Raw genomic sequence first — 16,310 nt, 5'->3', positions numbered from 1 at the left:
GCTGCACTGGGGCAAGGCTGCACTGGGGAGGGCTGCACTGACAAGGCTGCACTGGGGAAGGCTGCACTGACAAGGCTGCACTGGGGAAGGCTGCACTGACAAGGCTGCACTGACAAGGCTGCACTGGGGAAGGCTGCACTGACAAGGCTGCACTGGGGAAGGCTGCACTGACAAGGCTGCACTGACAAGGCTGCACTGACATGGCTGCACTGACAAGGCTGCACTGACATGGCTGCATTGACAAGGCTGCAATGAAGGGCATTTAAATGTAAGTTTTTTTCCCTTCAACTTCCCTCCTAAAAGTTTTTTTTCCTTAAAATTCCCTCCTAAATTGGGGTGCGTGTTATACGCCGGTGCGTGTTATACGCCGATAAATACGGTATTTATATTTACCACTGCCTATAGGTATTTAAGAATAAATTGCCTTTTTTTTTAACTTTACATATTAACTAAATTATACACCACACTTTTATTAAGGTTATTATCCAATTAATCAAAACAATAATCGGCCAACTAATCGATTATGAAAATAATCGTTAGTTGCAGCCCTACCTTAAATTTATGGTCTTTGGAAAAAATACTCTTTATATTCATGGTATTCAGGAAGAATGCTCCTTGCATTCATGGTTTTAGGGAAGAATGCCCCTTACATTAATGATCTTGGAGCAGAATGCTCCTTAAATTTGTAGACATTGGAAAGAATTATCTTCTTACAGATAACTAAAAAGATCAATGGTGGCAGTGGGAACTTTGACATGCAGTTGTCACTAAAAGAGGAACCAGGATTGTACATGTCTTCATTAAAAGACTGAGCTTGGTATGTCTAGATCAGCCTTTCTCAACATTTTTAACATGGAGGAACCTTTTAAATAACTTTCCAGGCTCTGTGAATAATTATTATATCTACGGCTCACAGTATCTTTGTGTAGTGGTCACTCGTAAAGATGCCCCATTCATGGTCTTTGGACAGATTGCTCCTTACCGTCATGGTCTTTGGAAAGAATGCCCCATCCATTCATGGTCTTTGGGAAGAATGCTCCTTACATTTATGGTCTTTGGGAAGAATGCTCCTTACATTCATAATCTTTGGGAAGAATGCTCCTTTCTTCGAGAAGAATGCTTCTTAAATTCATGAACTTTAGAAAAAATGCTCCTTACATTCATGGTCTTTGAAAAGAATGCTCCTTACATTCATAGTCTTCAGGAAGAGTGGTCCTTGCATTCATAGTCTTTGAGAAGAATGCGCCTTAAATTTGTAGGCATTGGAAAGAATTATCTTCTTACAGATAGCTAAAAAGATCAGTGGTGACAGTGGCAACTCTGAGAGGCAGAAGTTGCTCATTGCTCAAGGAAACCTTAGCAACATATGGAGGAAACCTATGGTTCTATGGAACTCTGGTTGAGAAAGGCTGGTCATATTTGTTATTACAGTTTGAACAGTCAAAGGTAGATACTTAAACATGTGTGAGAAATATTTCTGCAATATGTTGATAATTCTTCGCATATGAAGCAAGTAAAGGGAATGGGAATGGGTTTAACTTACCTTACATCTTCTATAAATTGCACAGACGATTCTACCCAACCATATACAGATCAATATCCCAATGGAAACCATGATTATGATAAAGATGTATTCACCAAAAGTGAAATTTTCTTTGTGAGTTTCTATATTTGGAACAAAACACATAATAGACATATAAAATTCATCTCTAAGAAACTGCAGGCTCAGTTTTTAAAAGGTCTAGCTGAAACAATGGATGAAATGTGTACTTTGAAGACCTGTCCATGTCTTCCTTCCTGTTTTATAGGTGACTGACTGACATGATAGCCAAACAGCAGATATAGCCCATCAAAAATCAGTAAGAATGACAGGTCCATCAGTTGGACCACATTAATTGACATCAAGGAACATCCGCACCTATTTCCAGAGACTATATGCTTTTGTACAGTTTTTACCAGTTTTTTAATACCACATTGAACAGATAATCACATTTTTTTTAAATTTTATTAAGATCACATTTTTATTATGTACATATTTTAAATTCTTTATTTTGGGCACAGCATGTCACATAAATGTCAAGGCTTAATAAACAGCATAACAAAATGACTTTAATATTGTATTAAAGGTATATCCATTACATCAAGCATAGCATTTTCGCCCACATCCCAGCTTATTAAAGTATTACTAAACCCACAACAGTAAAATCAGTCTGTATATACAGTAAAGCATGTGTGTTATACTCACTGTGGAACCTAAGGGGTTATTCCTGCACATTGTGTAAAAAGGCTATTTGATCCTGTCTTCAATGATCCTTCTTTTCTTCCACTGTTTTCCACTGTTCCCAATCCATCTCCTGATAGAACAGAGCCTTGGAGGCACTCTGCACATGCTAGGTTTTGTATGCATCACAGACTAGCACATTATGACAGACTTACCTGAAAAGAAGCCCTCCAGCGGTGCGTTATCACTGCTGAAGGCGCTTTCATCTTCCCCCAGTCTTCTTTCCGGGTTTGCAAGCTTCGGCTATATGAATGGACGAGCCAGAGGTGACGTCACTCCCGCGCACGGGAGTTGCTATTTACGGCACGGCTCTGAAGAAACGGCACGGGTATGCCATTCCTTCAGAGCACATGCGCTGGTGACATCACCAACTGCATCTAAAGAAAATATTTCCTAAACAGTGTATGTAGCACCCTCTACATTAGGTAAGTGCAAGAGGTTAGGATTTTTTTTAAGCATAGATAAATTTAGAATACAATGCAAAAAGCTCTGCGCTTTGGAAAGAAAAGAAGGTATGCAGCCTCCCCTAATAAACCCCCTAGAGGGCTAATAAATGTGAAGAAAGTGAAAGATGGGGTGATTGGCGCTCCCTAGTTAAAATTAAGTGAACTAAATGTGTAACAAAAAGTGCAAAACATCCACTGTGATGCACTATAAGTGATACCCCTTTACAAATAAAAATTATAATACTAAAACATATAATTTAGAACTCAGTGATACCACTCAATTATAATGTTAGACATATGAACAATAGTGTATTAATCTATACCAGATGTGCATCATATCAAGTCCAGTGTAGTAAGCATAAATATATATAATATAAATTAAACACCAAAAAAATCCAAAAAATGATCCAAAAAATGATAAACACTGAAATGTTGAAAAACGGTGTTGCAAAAAGAAAAGGTGTTGCAAAAAGGGCTTGCTATAAAACAGTTCAAACTGCTGGTGACTCTTGTGCTCAAGTTGACCGGTGACTTCTGTGCTCCCCCTATGGTTCCCCACTCACCAGCTCCTCATACCCCTACGGGGGTGACAGGCATTAAGAAACATCAAAGATGGTCTTCGTGGATAGTCTCCTGTGGTCCCTCTGCCAATGGTCTGTGTTTCCACTAAAGCGGGACGTCCGGATCAGTCAGTCACACAGCACAGCCTCTACCACCATATCCAAAGAAGGGGGGGCGGTTTTTCTTCAGGGATAAATCCTCACTGGAAGAGATAAAACTCTCATAGTGTAGTATTATAGTAAAAAATGCTTTTATTAAAAAACATAAAAAGAACCAAAGGAACGTCTTTTAAAAGCTAAAAAACACTAGAGCTATGGGCGATAGGTAACCAGGAAGAGCTGTTTTGCAGCGTGCAGTCCAGCTGCGTTCCAAGTCTCCCTGTCTCTGTAACAGAAGTGACGTAAGTGCGTAGTCCCATCTTACGCATTTCGTCATTTTCAAAGGCGGCGCCATCTTGCTACGTCAAACGGTTTATGTAGGCGAGCGGACATGCCGGGTCCTCCCCTCTCCCACTGCTAAGGAGGAGTTTAATGGGCGTGATGAATTAACCGACCCCTCCCTCATGGGCAGACCGTAATAGGATGGCCCTTGCTTTCCCCCACTCTCTATTACGGTCTGCCCATGAGGGAGGGGTCGGTTAATTCATCACGCCCATTAAACTCCTCCTTAGCAGTGGGAGAGGGGAGGACCCGGCATGTCCGCTCGCTATATAAACCATTTGACGTAGCAAGATGGCTCCGCCTTTGAAAACGTCGATGACGAAACGTGCAAGGTGGGGCTACGCACTTACGTCACTTCTGTTACGGAGACAGGGAGCTTGGAACGCAGCTGGACCACACCCTGCGAGACAGCTCTTCCTGGTTACCTATCGCCCATAGCTCTAGTGTTTTTTAGCTTTTATAAGACGTTCCTTTGGTTCTTCTTATGCTTTTTAATAAAAGCATTTTTTACTAAAATACTACACTATGGGAGTTTTATCTCTTCCAATGAGGATTTATCCCTGAAGAAAAACCGCCCCCCCCCCTTCTTTGGATATGGTGGTAGAGGCTGTGCTGTGTGACTGATTGATCCGGTCGTCCTGCTTTAGTGGAAACACAGACCAGTGGCAGAGGGACCACAAGAGACTATCCACGAAGACCACCTTTGATGTTCCTTAATGCCTGTCACCCCCGTAGGGGTATGAGGAGCTGGTGAGTGCGGAACCATAGGGGGAGCACAGAAGTCACCGGTCAACTTGAGCACAGGAGTCACCAGCAGTTTGAACTGTTTTATAGCAAACCTTTTTTGCAACACCTTTTCATTTTGCAAAACCGTTTTTCAACATTTCAGTGTTTATCATTTTTTGGATCATTTTTTGGATTTTTTTGGTGTTTAATTTATATTATATATATTTATGCTTACTACACTGGACTTGATATGATGCACATCTGGTACAGATTGATACACTATTGTTCATATGTCTAACATTATAATTGAGTGGTATCACGGAGTTCTAAATGATATGTTTTAGTATTATCATTTTTATTTGTAAAGGGGTATCACTTATAGTGCATCACAGTGGATGTTTTGCACTTTTTGTTACACATTTAGTTCACTTAATTTTAAATAGGGAGCACCATTCACCCCATCTTTCACTTTCTTCACATAGATAAATTTAGGCAGGCCTGGCTAGCAGGTTTGTGTGGGCTGGGAGTGGCTCAGAGTAAAGCAGCTGGTGAATCACAGGCAGCATCACTGAGACCTCCCGCTTCCTTCTAGAAGGATCTAGAAGGAGAGGAGGGGAGGAGAGGTGGAGCTGCCTGGGGTGTTTTATGGAGCCCTGACCAATCCCCAACCTGGATTGGCAGGGGGCAGGCATAAATACCCAGGGTCAGCCCAGCTGGGGAGGAGTTGTTGGAGTTGTTCAGAGCTTGAAGATGGAGTGCTAAGCTGTTGGGGGCCTTTGAGGGAACTCCCCAGTCTGGGGGGTGACCTTGGGCCCGGGGCTCGGGAGCGGTCACGAAATCGTGGATGTGTCCTGACCAGAAGTAAGGAGAGGACAGCAGGGGCTAGCATTGCCGGGCAAGTCTTCAAGGAGAGGAACAGCTGGTCACAGCCAGGAGGGCTGGTGAGTGACATGTGTAGTCAGGAGGACTGGGAGCATGCAGTCTGGGATGGATGCAGAGCCAGCAGGATGGATTGTAATGTCATTGGCAGTGAAGTCGGGCAGCTGCAGCCAGGAGGGCTGGCAGAGCCTTAAGAGGGCTGACTGGGAGCAGTAGTCCATCTAGGGATAGCTAGCCCAGAACTTTTCTCTACACTTAAAGGGGCCCGTGGTCCCTGCCTGCAAAAGGCAGTTCTAAAAGTCCTGACTGTGTCAGTGTTAGGCCCAACTACCAAAACCATGTGCTAGCTGACCCTTTGAGCAAGATGTCGTACAGAAGGAAGTGAGTGCAATAGTCTGCAAGCAAGTTTGTGCAGGATGAGTCTGGAATAGTGAGATGTACAAGGAGTGTACATAGTTCATCCCGATTGATTGATATACAATCCGCCAATTGTTTGTTCCATAATTCTCTGGACATCCCATATTTCCTTTACCGCATCCAAGTTAAATTCCGTCAATAAAATAAACAAAAACAAGCCCATGGACTGTTCATTGTTGCAAATGTACCGGGAAGTAAGTGCCGTGCTGGGCAGGGTGACAGGTGGACCACAACTTTCACAGCCCCTACTGGGGTACCGCTATATGTACGTTTAGGAGATACTGTATTTACTGTACCTAAAGGTAAGCCGTAATATAGGCTTACCTGTAGGTAAAAATCATACAAGGGAATTTAGTCTCACTTTAAGGTGAAACCACAGGCAGACATAAAAAATAAATAGTTGAAAAACACATACATGTATTGCTTTATCTGCCAAAAGATTTGTCATTTTGGCCAGATATTCAACTTCCCATTTTAGCACTGCTGTTTTTCTCAGGTCAGCTCCCTGTTTATTGGACAGAGATGATGAGACTGATATACAGTGCCTTGAAAAAGTATTCATATCCCTTGAAATCTTCCATATTTTGTCATGTTACAACCAAAAACGTAAATGGATTATATTGGGATTTTATGTGATAGACCAACACAAAGTGGCACATAATTGTGAAGTGGAAGGAAAAATGATAAATGGTTTTCAATTTTTTTTACAAATAAATCTGTGAAAAGTGTGGGGGGCATTTGTATTCAGCCCCCTTTACTCTGATACCCCTAACTAAAATCTACTGGAACCAATTGCCTTCAGAAGTCACCTAATTAGTAGAGTCTACCTGTGTGTAATTGAATCTCATTATAAATACAGCTGTTTTGTGAAGCCCACGGAGGTTTGTTAGAGAACATTAGTAAACAAACAGCATCATGAAGGCCAAGGAACACGCCAGACAGGTCAGGGATAAAGTTGTGGAGAAGTTTAAAAAAGGTTAGGTTATAAAAATATATCCCAAGGTTTGAACATCTCATGAAACACTGTTCAATCCATCATCCGAAAATGGAAAGAGTATGGCACAACTGCAAACCTACCAAGACATGGCCTCCACCTAAACTGACAGGCTGGGCAAGGAGAGCATTCATCAGAGAAGCAGCCAAGAGGTCCATGGTAACTCTAGAGGAGCTGCAGAGATCCACAGCTCAGGTGGGAGAATCTGTCCACAGGACAACTATTAGTCGGGCACTCCACAAATCTGGCCTTTATGGAACAGTGGCAAGAAGAAAGCCATTGTTGAAAGAAAGCCATAAGAAGTCCTGTTTGCAGTTTGCGAGAAGCCATGTGGGGAACACAGCAAGCATGTGGAAGAAGATGCTCTGGTCAGATGAGACCAACATTTTACTTTTTGGACTAAAAGCAAAACACTATGTGTGGCAGAAAACTAACACTATATATACAGTGCTTGCAGTAATGACAGTGCTAAAAAACAAACAAACAAAAAAGCCAATATAAAACACGCAGTCTCTTGCAACGTGCTAAAGTGCTCCAAATGGATAGAAAGTGCTAAACTGCTCCATATATATTGCTGTGCTGTGTGCCACATTCCCCTCTTGTGACCCCACTCACCAGAAACAATGGACCCTCAGCTTTGCAGTCTGGGGGTCAAACACGCTGTGATCTGGTGATCTGGTGTTAGTAGTTAGTAGTTAGTAGGTTAGTAGAACTCCTCAGAAGGCTCTCCACACATAGAAAGGTCTTGGGGGTGACCAAAAAGATCCACCAGGCTCGATGTAAATAAAATAGAGGCTGATAGTGAAGTACCATTGAAATAGGCATAGGACAGAGAATGAACTCATCCGGGTTCGCCGCAAATCGGCGTGCGTTCCACGGAGGGCGGAAGCAGCGTCAATGGTTGGAAAACCAAGAAATGCGTCAATGCGTTTAGCCCCTCCTCCAGGGCATCAATTCCAATGGGTGTACAAGCGCCACCTTCCTCTACTAAAATGGTATCACTTCCTGTTTACATTTCACATGTAAGATTCATTAAAAAACTCTTAGTATACATCATGGATCCTTTCCACATAATATACAATCAAATTTGATATAAAAATATAAAAATTATCTATATAGTATCTTTATAGTATAAATGGATTTTATTAAATGTAAAACTCAAAATAAAGAAAAAAAGATGAAGAGAAAAATAAATGAACACAAAGAAAATCAAAAAAAAAAATAAAAAAAAATAAGAATGAAAATAAAAATAAATAAATAAATAAATAAATAAATATAAAATAAAAATGAAAATAAATATATATATATATATATATATATATATATATATATATATATATATATATATATATATATATATATATATATATATATATATTAAAAATGAAAAATAAATAAAAATAAATATAAATGAAAAAAAATAATGATGAAGATAAAAATATAGTGCAATGCCTCTATTCAAATTGTACCAGTGGAAAGAAAAACTCAGACGATATTAATTCTACCAGTTTGATAGAAAACAATTCAAATCAAGTTCTATGTTCAAGCCAAATGGGCTCATAGTACCAAGCCTATGGATCGATTTGGTTTCATTTTGGGAAATGGCCTTCTTGAGATTAGACCGTCTCCAATGCACCTCTACCTTGTCAGTTCCACAAAAGGTCAACCCTCTTGGGTCTTTATTGTGGAACTAAAATGATTGGACAAACTTTGATGCTTAAATCCCTTAAACCCTTTTTTGATTTTATTGTTCTCTCAACCTTATCCCCAGCCTCCTTGTGGTCCTCCCTACATATTGGAGACCACAAGGACAGGACAGGAGATAGATGACATGTGTGGTTCCACAAGTAATGAATTTCTTAATCTAAAAGGATCTACCTTGGGAGTTAGACTCAAAATGCGTAGTCTCTTTTCATATGCTTGGAGGTTCTACAAATTACACATTTTCCACAGCTAAAAAAATCCTGTTTGATCTAAAAAAGTAAAGGACATATAGCTGATACCAATGGTAGATACCTTTTACTTAAATTCCGGATATGGGATAAACTCTTCACAATTGCCAATTTTTACATTCCGAATTAGGACCAAACCATGACCATTTCTCGTTATCTTCATCTTTTAGCAGATTTCGCTGAAGGCGTCATTCTTGTAGGAGGAGATCTCAATTTAGCCTTGGAGCCTCAGTTAGACACCTCTGACCAACGCTCCAATATCTCTTATTCCCAGCTGAGGGCCCTGAAGAAACAATTGTTTGACCATAGACTTCTTGATTTGTGGCGGATTCTATATCCCACAGATCGTAATTATTCATATTTCTCATCAGCACATAAATCTTACAGTAGGCTAGACTATTTCTTATCAAGTCTAAAGGTTTTGGAGTGGAACCCCTCAATGGAAATAGGGTCATTTATTTGGTCTGACCATTCACCTGTATTTCTATCAATATATCTCCCCCAGACTCGAGGCACAAGCTGGTCTTGGCGTTTAAACGATAGACTTATGTCTGATCCAATCTGTCATAAAGCAATTATAGAAGCAATTGGTAACTTTGTTTCTGATCATGAACAGGATGAGACTGCACTACCATTAAAATGGGAAGCTCTTAAAGCGGTCCTATGAGGGTTATTCATCCAACATCCAACTTTTAAAAAAGAAAGATCGGTGGCCATTCAAAATTCCCTGTTAAAGCTTCATACACTAGAAACATTACATAAAGCCTCACAGTCTCCAGAAGTATTAGCCAACATAATGTCTACAAGGGCATCCTTATTGCAGCATATGGCAGAATCGCATAGTTCATACCAATAGAAATGTGCCTTAAATAATTATAGATATGGAAACAAATGTGGGAGACATTTAGCACGAATATTACATCCTCGTCCTCCTCAGACCTTTATAGCTAGCATAAGGAAGTCATCGGGGGAAATTACTTCAGACCCACAAAGTCTCCATCAAACATTTAGAGAATATTTTTCAGCTCTTTACAACTTGGCCCAATCATCCTTTGTAGAGAACGAGGGATCAAAAACTTGTAGCACTGAAGACTAAGTACAAGAAACCTCTATTCCAACATTAGAAGATGACCATAGGGAATTATTGGACAACCCTTTCTCAATGGAAGAACTACTTGGAGTAATTACAGACATTCCATCAGGGAAGAGTCCTGGCCCAGATGGATTCACTCCAAAATTTTATAAAACATATAAAAGAATATTTGTCTCCATTTATGCTACAGGTGTTTAATTCCATCTCATCTACAAACACATTCCCGACCCAAACATTGGAAGCCCATATCACTTTGATTCCCAAACCAGATAAAGACTTAACATTATGTTCTAGTTATCGTCCAATATCTTTAATTGGAGTAGATATAAAAATTTATGCCAAATTGATTGCGTCACGTCTCCAATCCTTCATACCTAACTTGATACATAATGACCAGACCGGATTTGTGCAAGGAAGGGAAACACGTGACAATACAATAAAAACTTTCTTACTAATGGGCCATGCCCAAATGGCTAAAATACCAGCATGCCTCCTCTTGGTCGACGCGGAGAAAGCTTCTGATCGGGTTGGGTGGCCTTTTCTCGAGCATTCACTAAAGCAAATAGGGATGGGTCCAAATTTACTTAATAAGATTTTGGCATTATACACTAAACCAAACGCTAGAATTAGGATCAATGGCTCACTGACCACAAGTTTCCCTATAAAAAATGGCACCCATCAGGGATGCCCCCTATCTCCTTTGCTTTATGTTCTAGTAATGGAACATTTAGCAATAGCAATCAGACAGAACCCCTCAATTACAGGTATAAAGCTAGACCAACAGGAAATAAAACTTGCTTTGTTTGCCGTCTACCTGCTACTTTATATTACCAATCCACATATTTCTATGCCCTCTATTCTATCGGAATTCCAGTGCTTTGGAGCTCTGAGTAATTTTAAGGTAAATGTTTCAAAATCTGAAATTCTCAATGTGACACTTTTACCACATCAAGTGACGATGTTGAAAAATAACTTTTCATTCAGATTTTGCTCTTCTGCAATAAGGTACTTAGGAATTAATATTCCATCAGATCTGACCCAGCTATATTTGACAAATTATATTCCCTTAATGCAACGTACTCTACAAGATCTAAAAAAATATGATTCAAAACAATACTCATGGTTTGGGAGGGTCAATATAGTGAAAATGGACATAATACCGCAATTTTTATATCTCTTTCAAAATATTCCTGTTACTATTCCTAGATCCTTTTTTTCTACTCTACAATCCGCTTTGATTAAGTTTATTTGGGGTAATAAGAGATCTAGATTAAATTGGAAAACGCTAACATTACCTAAAACGAAAGGAGGAGCGGGTGCACCGAATCTCTATTTTTACTATGTGGCGGCAGTCCTGACCAGATTAGTAAGCTGGTTTCATCACGTGGATACCAAACAATGGGTATCAATAGAACAGGGGCTGAATCAGTTTGACCTTCAGGCTCTTCTTTGGTTAGATTTACCCTTTCAGGGTAACCACCGAGATACGACCCTTTCTCCACCCTCTCTTTCATCTCACCTATTGAGCCTGTGGTCCAAAATGATCTTGCGGTTAGGGCTTTCTTCACAGATAGGACCAATCACACCTTTATTTGGCAATCCACAATTCCCACCTGCAGTAGACCGGAATCATTTTCTCATATGGAATAAGGAATCTTACCGAAGAGTGAGCCAGATTCTTTTCCAGGGTAAATTACCACCCATATTGAACCTAATATCAACGCATCAGCCTTCATTTATGCAATGGATGGAATATCAACAATTATTGTCATTTCTATCTTCTATTTCTCCAAACCATTCCCTCAATAGAGACCTAAATATGTTCAAGTCCATCCTATTGCAAAGTAACAAACCAAAACATGTTTTATCAGCAATATATAAGATTCTTATCCTAAAAAATCACCCTGAGCCCCCAGAATTCAAAAATAAATGGGCACGTGAACTTAATACTCAAATTGGAACAGAAGAGTGGGAGAAATCATTTACTTACACACATTGTCTGTCATCGACAATTAAAGCCCAAGAGACAAGCTATAAGCTTGTCTCCCGCTGGTATCAATGTCCAACAACTATGCAACGAATATATCCAGACACATCAGATAAATGTTGGAGATGTCATGCTGCCAAGGGATCCCTGCTACACATATGGTGGAAATGTCCCCAAATTCGCCAATTTTGGGATATGATCCTATGAACATTTAGGGAATCGCCTGGAAATTAGGGGGCAAATGGAACCTTAATCTAAAAAAAAAAAAAAAATTTGGGGTATGTGTAGGAGATGTCTTCATGTTGTACCCCCTGGCCATCCCTTTGTTTGTTTGATGCTATAGTTATGATAGTCTGCAAAATGTTATTATAAGATGTTTTTTTGTTTTTTTTTCTGTTTTGGTGTGGATATACCACCACTGTATGTTTGTATTGCCTATTTGTAAAAACTTAATAAAAAGATTGTAAAAAAAAAAGTAAAGGACTTTTAAGGGGGATTACTTACATTATGTGCCAACTTCAACCGTAACGTTGGCAGTTTGATATAAATAAACTGTGATTTACCTGATAAAATACTTTTCAACTCTCTATCCTTTAGTACCAGAGGCCAATGTTCTCTAATTACTTATTCAAACTGTTTATATTGTCGGGTGTATCCTGTCATAAAAACCATCCCATAGTCCCTTCTTTCATTTTATCTTTTCTTAAATAGATGCTCCCTATCTATATCTCTTATTGTTTCTTTTGTTCTCTTTAAATCTTTGAGATTGTAACCCTTTTCATGAAATCTTTCTAAAATTATTTCAGTCTGTGCATTATAATCCTCTCTCTTATCGCAATTCCTTCTCACCCTCAGCATCTGGCTTTTGGGAATATCACCTAACCATCTTGGATGGTGACAACTCCCTATGGGAGAAAAAAGAAAAAAAAGAAAAGAAGGGACTATGGGGTGGCTTTTATGACAGGATACACCTGACAATATAAATAGTTCGAAAAAATAATTAGAGAACATTGCCCTCTGTTACTAAAGGATAGAGAGTTGAAAAGTATTTTACCAGGTAAACCACAGTTTATACCAAACCGCCAACGTTACAGTTGAAGTTGGCACATAATGTTATTAAACCCCCTAAAAAGTCCTTTACTTTTTTAGATCAAACTGGATTTTTTAGCTGTGGAAAATGTGTAAATTGTAGAACCTCAAAGCATAGGAAAAGAAAGAATACACATTTTGAGCATAACCCCGAAGGGAGATCCTTTGCAATTAAGAAATTCATTACTTGTGGAACCACACATGTCATCTATCTCCTGTCCTGTCCTTGTGGTCTTCAATATGTAGGGAGGACCACAAGGAGGCTGGGGATAAGGTTGAGAGAACATGTCAATAAAATCAAAAAGGGTTTTAAGCATCACAGTTTGTCCAATCATTTGGAGGTAAGGGTAAAGGCGCATTGGAGAGGGTCTAATATTGTTAACTCATTATACACTAATATCCAACAACATAAGGCATTGGAAGCAGTTAGATGGGCCCTGGGGAAGACTGACACAAGCAGAAGGAGTTTCTATTACAGGCACTTGACCTGGCAATGAGCCATAATTTGTTCTGGCATGAGAAGAGGTATTATAGACAGCAGAAGAGTGTAGCCATGGTGGCTAAATATGCCCCGTCAGTGGCAAAACTTTTTATGAGCCGCTGGGAGAAGGAAGCCATCTACGACAAAAACATACCAGAATTAAAATTCTACAAAAGATATATAGATGACATCCTGATTGTGTGGGCAGGATCACAGGAATAGTTTTGTAATTTGGAGGACAATTCCTATGGCATCTTTTTTTCCAAAACTTCTGGTTATGAAGCAGTCAACTTCCTGGATCTTGTCATATACAAAGAGAATGGCAAATTACAAACCCGGACGTATTTTAAAGCTGTCGATAGAAATGGTTACATCCGATAGGGAGTTGTCACCATCCAAGATGGTTAGGTGGTATTCCCAAAAGCCAGATGCTGAGGGTGAGAAGGAATTGCGATAAGAGAGAGGATTATAATGCACAGACTGAAATAATTTTAGAAAGATTTAATGAAAAGGGTTACAATCTCAAAGATTTAAAGAGAACAAAAGAAACAATAAGAAATAGGGAACATCTATTTAAGAAAAAATAAAATGAAAGAAGGGACTATGGGATGGTTTTTATGACAGGATACAACCGACAATATAAACAGTTTGAATAAGTAATTAGAGAACATTGGCCCCTGTTACTAAAGGATAGAGAGTTGAAAAGTATTTTACCAGGTAAATCACAGTTTATTTATATTAAACCGCCAACGTTACGGTTGAAGTTGGCACATACTGTTATTAATCCCCCTTAAAATTCCTTTACCATTTTAGATCGAACGGGATTTTTTAGCTGTGGAAAATGTGTAATTTGTAGAACCTCCAAGCATAGGAAAAGAGACTATGCATTTTGAGTCTAACTCCCAAGGGAGATCCTTTGAGATTAAGAAATTCATTACTTGTGAAACCACACATGTCATCTATCTCCTGTCCTGTCCTTGTGGTCTCCAATATGTAGGGAGGACCACAAGGAGGCTGGGGATAAGGTTGAGAGAACATGTCAATAAAATCAAAAAGGGTTTTAAGCTTTACAGTTTGTCCAAACATTTTAGACCCAAGAGGGTTGACCTTTTGTGTAACTAACAAGGTAGAGGCGCATTGGAGAGGTCTAATCTCAAGAAGGCCATTTTCCAAAATGAAACCAAATTGATCCATAGGCTTGATACTATGAGTCCATTTGGCTTGAACATAGAATTTGATTTGAATTGTTTCCTATCAAATTGGTAGAATTAATATCATTTTATGAGTTCTTCTTTCCACTGGTACAATTTGAATAGAGGCATTAGACTATATTTTTATCCTTATCTTTGTCTTTATTTTGATTTTAAATTTTTATTTTCATTTATATAATTTTTTTTTATTTTTCATTTTTATTTTATTTTATTTCATTTTCATTTTTATCTTTATTTTTCATTTATTTTTTATTATTTTTTCTTTTTTTTTTCATTCTCATTTTATTTTATTTTTTGCTATTTTCTTTGTATTAATTATTTTTTCTCTTCATCATTTTTCTTTATTTTGAGTTTTACATTTAATAAAATCTATTTATACTATATAGATAATTTTTATATCAAATGTTATTATATATTATGTGGAAAGGATCCATGATGTATACTAATGCCCTGTACACACGGTCGGACATTGATCGGACATTCCGACAACAAAATCCATGGATTTTTTCCGACGGATGTTGGCTCAAACTTGTCTTGCATACACACGGTCACACAAAGTTGTCGGAAAATCCGATCGCTCTAAACGCGGTGACGTAAAACACGTACGTCGGGACTATAAACAGGGCAATAGCCAATAGCTTTCGTTTCTTAATTCATACTGAGCATGCGTGGCACTTTGTGCGTCAGATTTGTGTACACACGATCAGAATTTCCGACAACGGATTTTGTTATCAAAAAATTTTAAAGCAAGCTCTCAAACTTTGTGTGTCGGAAATTCCTATGGAAAATGTGTGATGGAGCCTAAACACAGTAGGAATTTCCGACAACAAGGTCCTATCACACATTCTCCATCGGAAAATCCTATCGTGTGTACAGGGCATTAGAGTGTTCAATTAATCGTACATGTGAAATGCAAACAGGAAGCAATGTCATGTGGGTAGAGGAAGTTGGCGCTTGTACACCCATTGGAATTGGTCACATTCTATTGGTAATAAGAGAGGATGTACCTGTCAGAACCTTGACTGGAACCTGGGACATCAGCTGTCGCTGGCAATGAATCTTCACACTGAGCTATCTGAGATGCTGGTCAGTGCCTTGTCGGATCCTTTGGACAACCCTGCCTTGTGCCTTGATTTCTGCTGAAACTTGAACTCTTTGCTCCTCTCACAAACTTCCTGATATAAGCCATGTCTCTGCACGTCCTCTTTGCCAGAATATTGTGCTCTCTCCAGCTAGTATCTCGCTCCTGTCTTCCCTGCTGCCGTCCATATTTGCTACCTCTCGTTATCGACTCATGGCTTGCTTCTGCCTGATCCCAACCTGCAACTACTCGTTACCAACCTTTTGGCTTGTTTATTGACCACGCTTCTGTTTGATCCTTACCTGCTTAACCGCTCCTGGACCTCAGCTTGCTCACCTCCTCGTGGGGCGATCCTGAGGACTGCGGTCTGGTACTAACACGCAGCAAAATCTCCACCATCAGGAGCTCTGGTGAACACCGGTTAGTACTTAGACTCCTCACCTCAGGTGAGCCTGTTTTATCTGCCAGGGTGACTGCCTGTGTACTTATCCTGCTGGTCGATGGTAGTCCTGCAACTGCTATAGCAATTGGTCTTTGAGCCTGACCCCTGATCATGACAGTACCGCTCCTCAGGTATAAAATTGATTACGTAAAACCTGAAGTGATGTCCTTGATGACGCCCTGGAGGAGGGGCGAAACGCATTGACGCATTTCCGTTTTTTCAAACCATTG

General features: G+C 39.4%; 1 protein-coding gene across 1 annotated transcript in view; it reads right to left on the bottom strand.

Moving 5' to 3' along the window:
- The window catches only part of LOC141117588 (uncharacterized), a 117,195-nt gene that overhangs the window by 5,409 nt on the left and 95,476 nt on the right, over positions 1-16,310 (bottom strand). Inside the window, exon 6 of the mRNA XM_073610511.1 lies at positions 1,544-1,665. Coding sequence (XP_073466612.1) covers positions 1,544-1,665 — 122 coding nt within the window. The remainder of the gene's footprint in view (positions 1-1,543; positions 1,666-16,310) is intronic.

The sequence above is a fragment of the Aquarana catesbeiana genome, linkage group LG13 (assembly GCF_042186555.1).
Source record: "Aquarana catesbeiana isolate 2022-GZ linkage group LG13, ASM4218655v1, whole genome shotgun sequence".
NCBI classification, from domain to species: domain Eukaryota; kingdom Metazoa; phylum Chordata; class Amphibia; order Anura; family Ranidae; genus Aquarana; species Aquarana catesbeiana.
The sequence above is the reverse complement of the archived record's forward strand: the minus strand, read 5'-3'. Positions and strand labels throughout refer to the sequence as shown.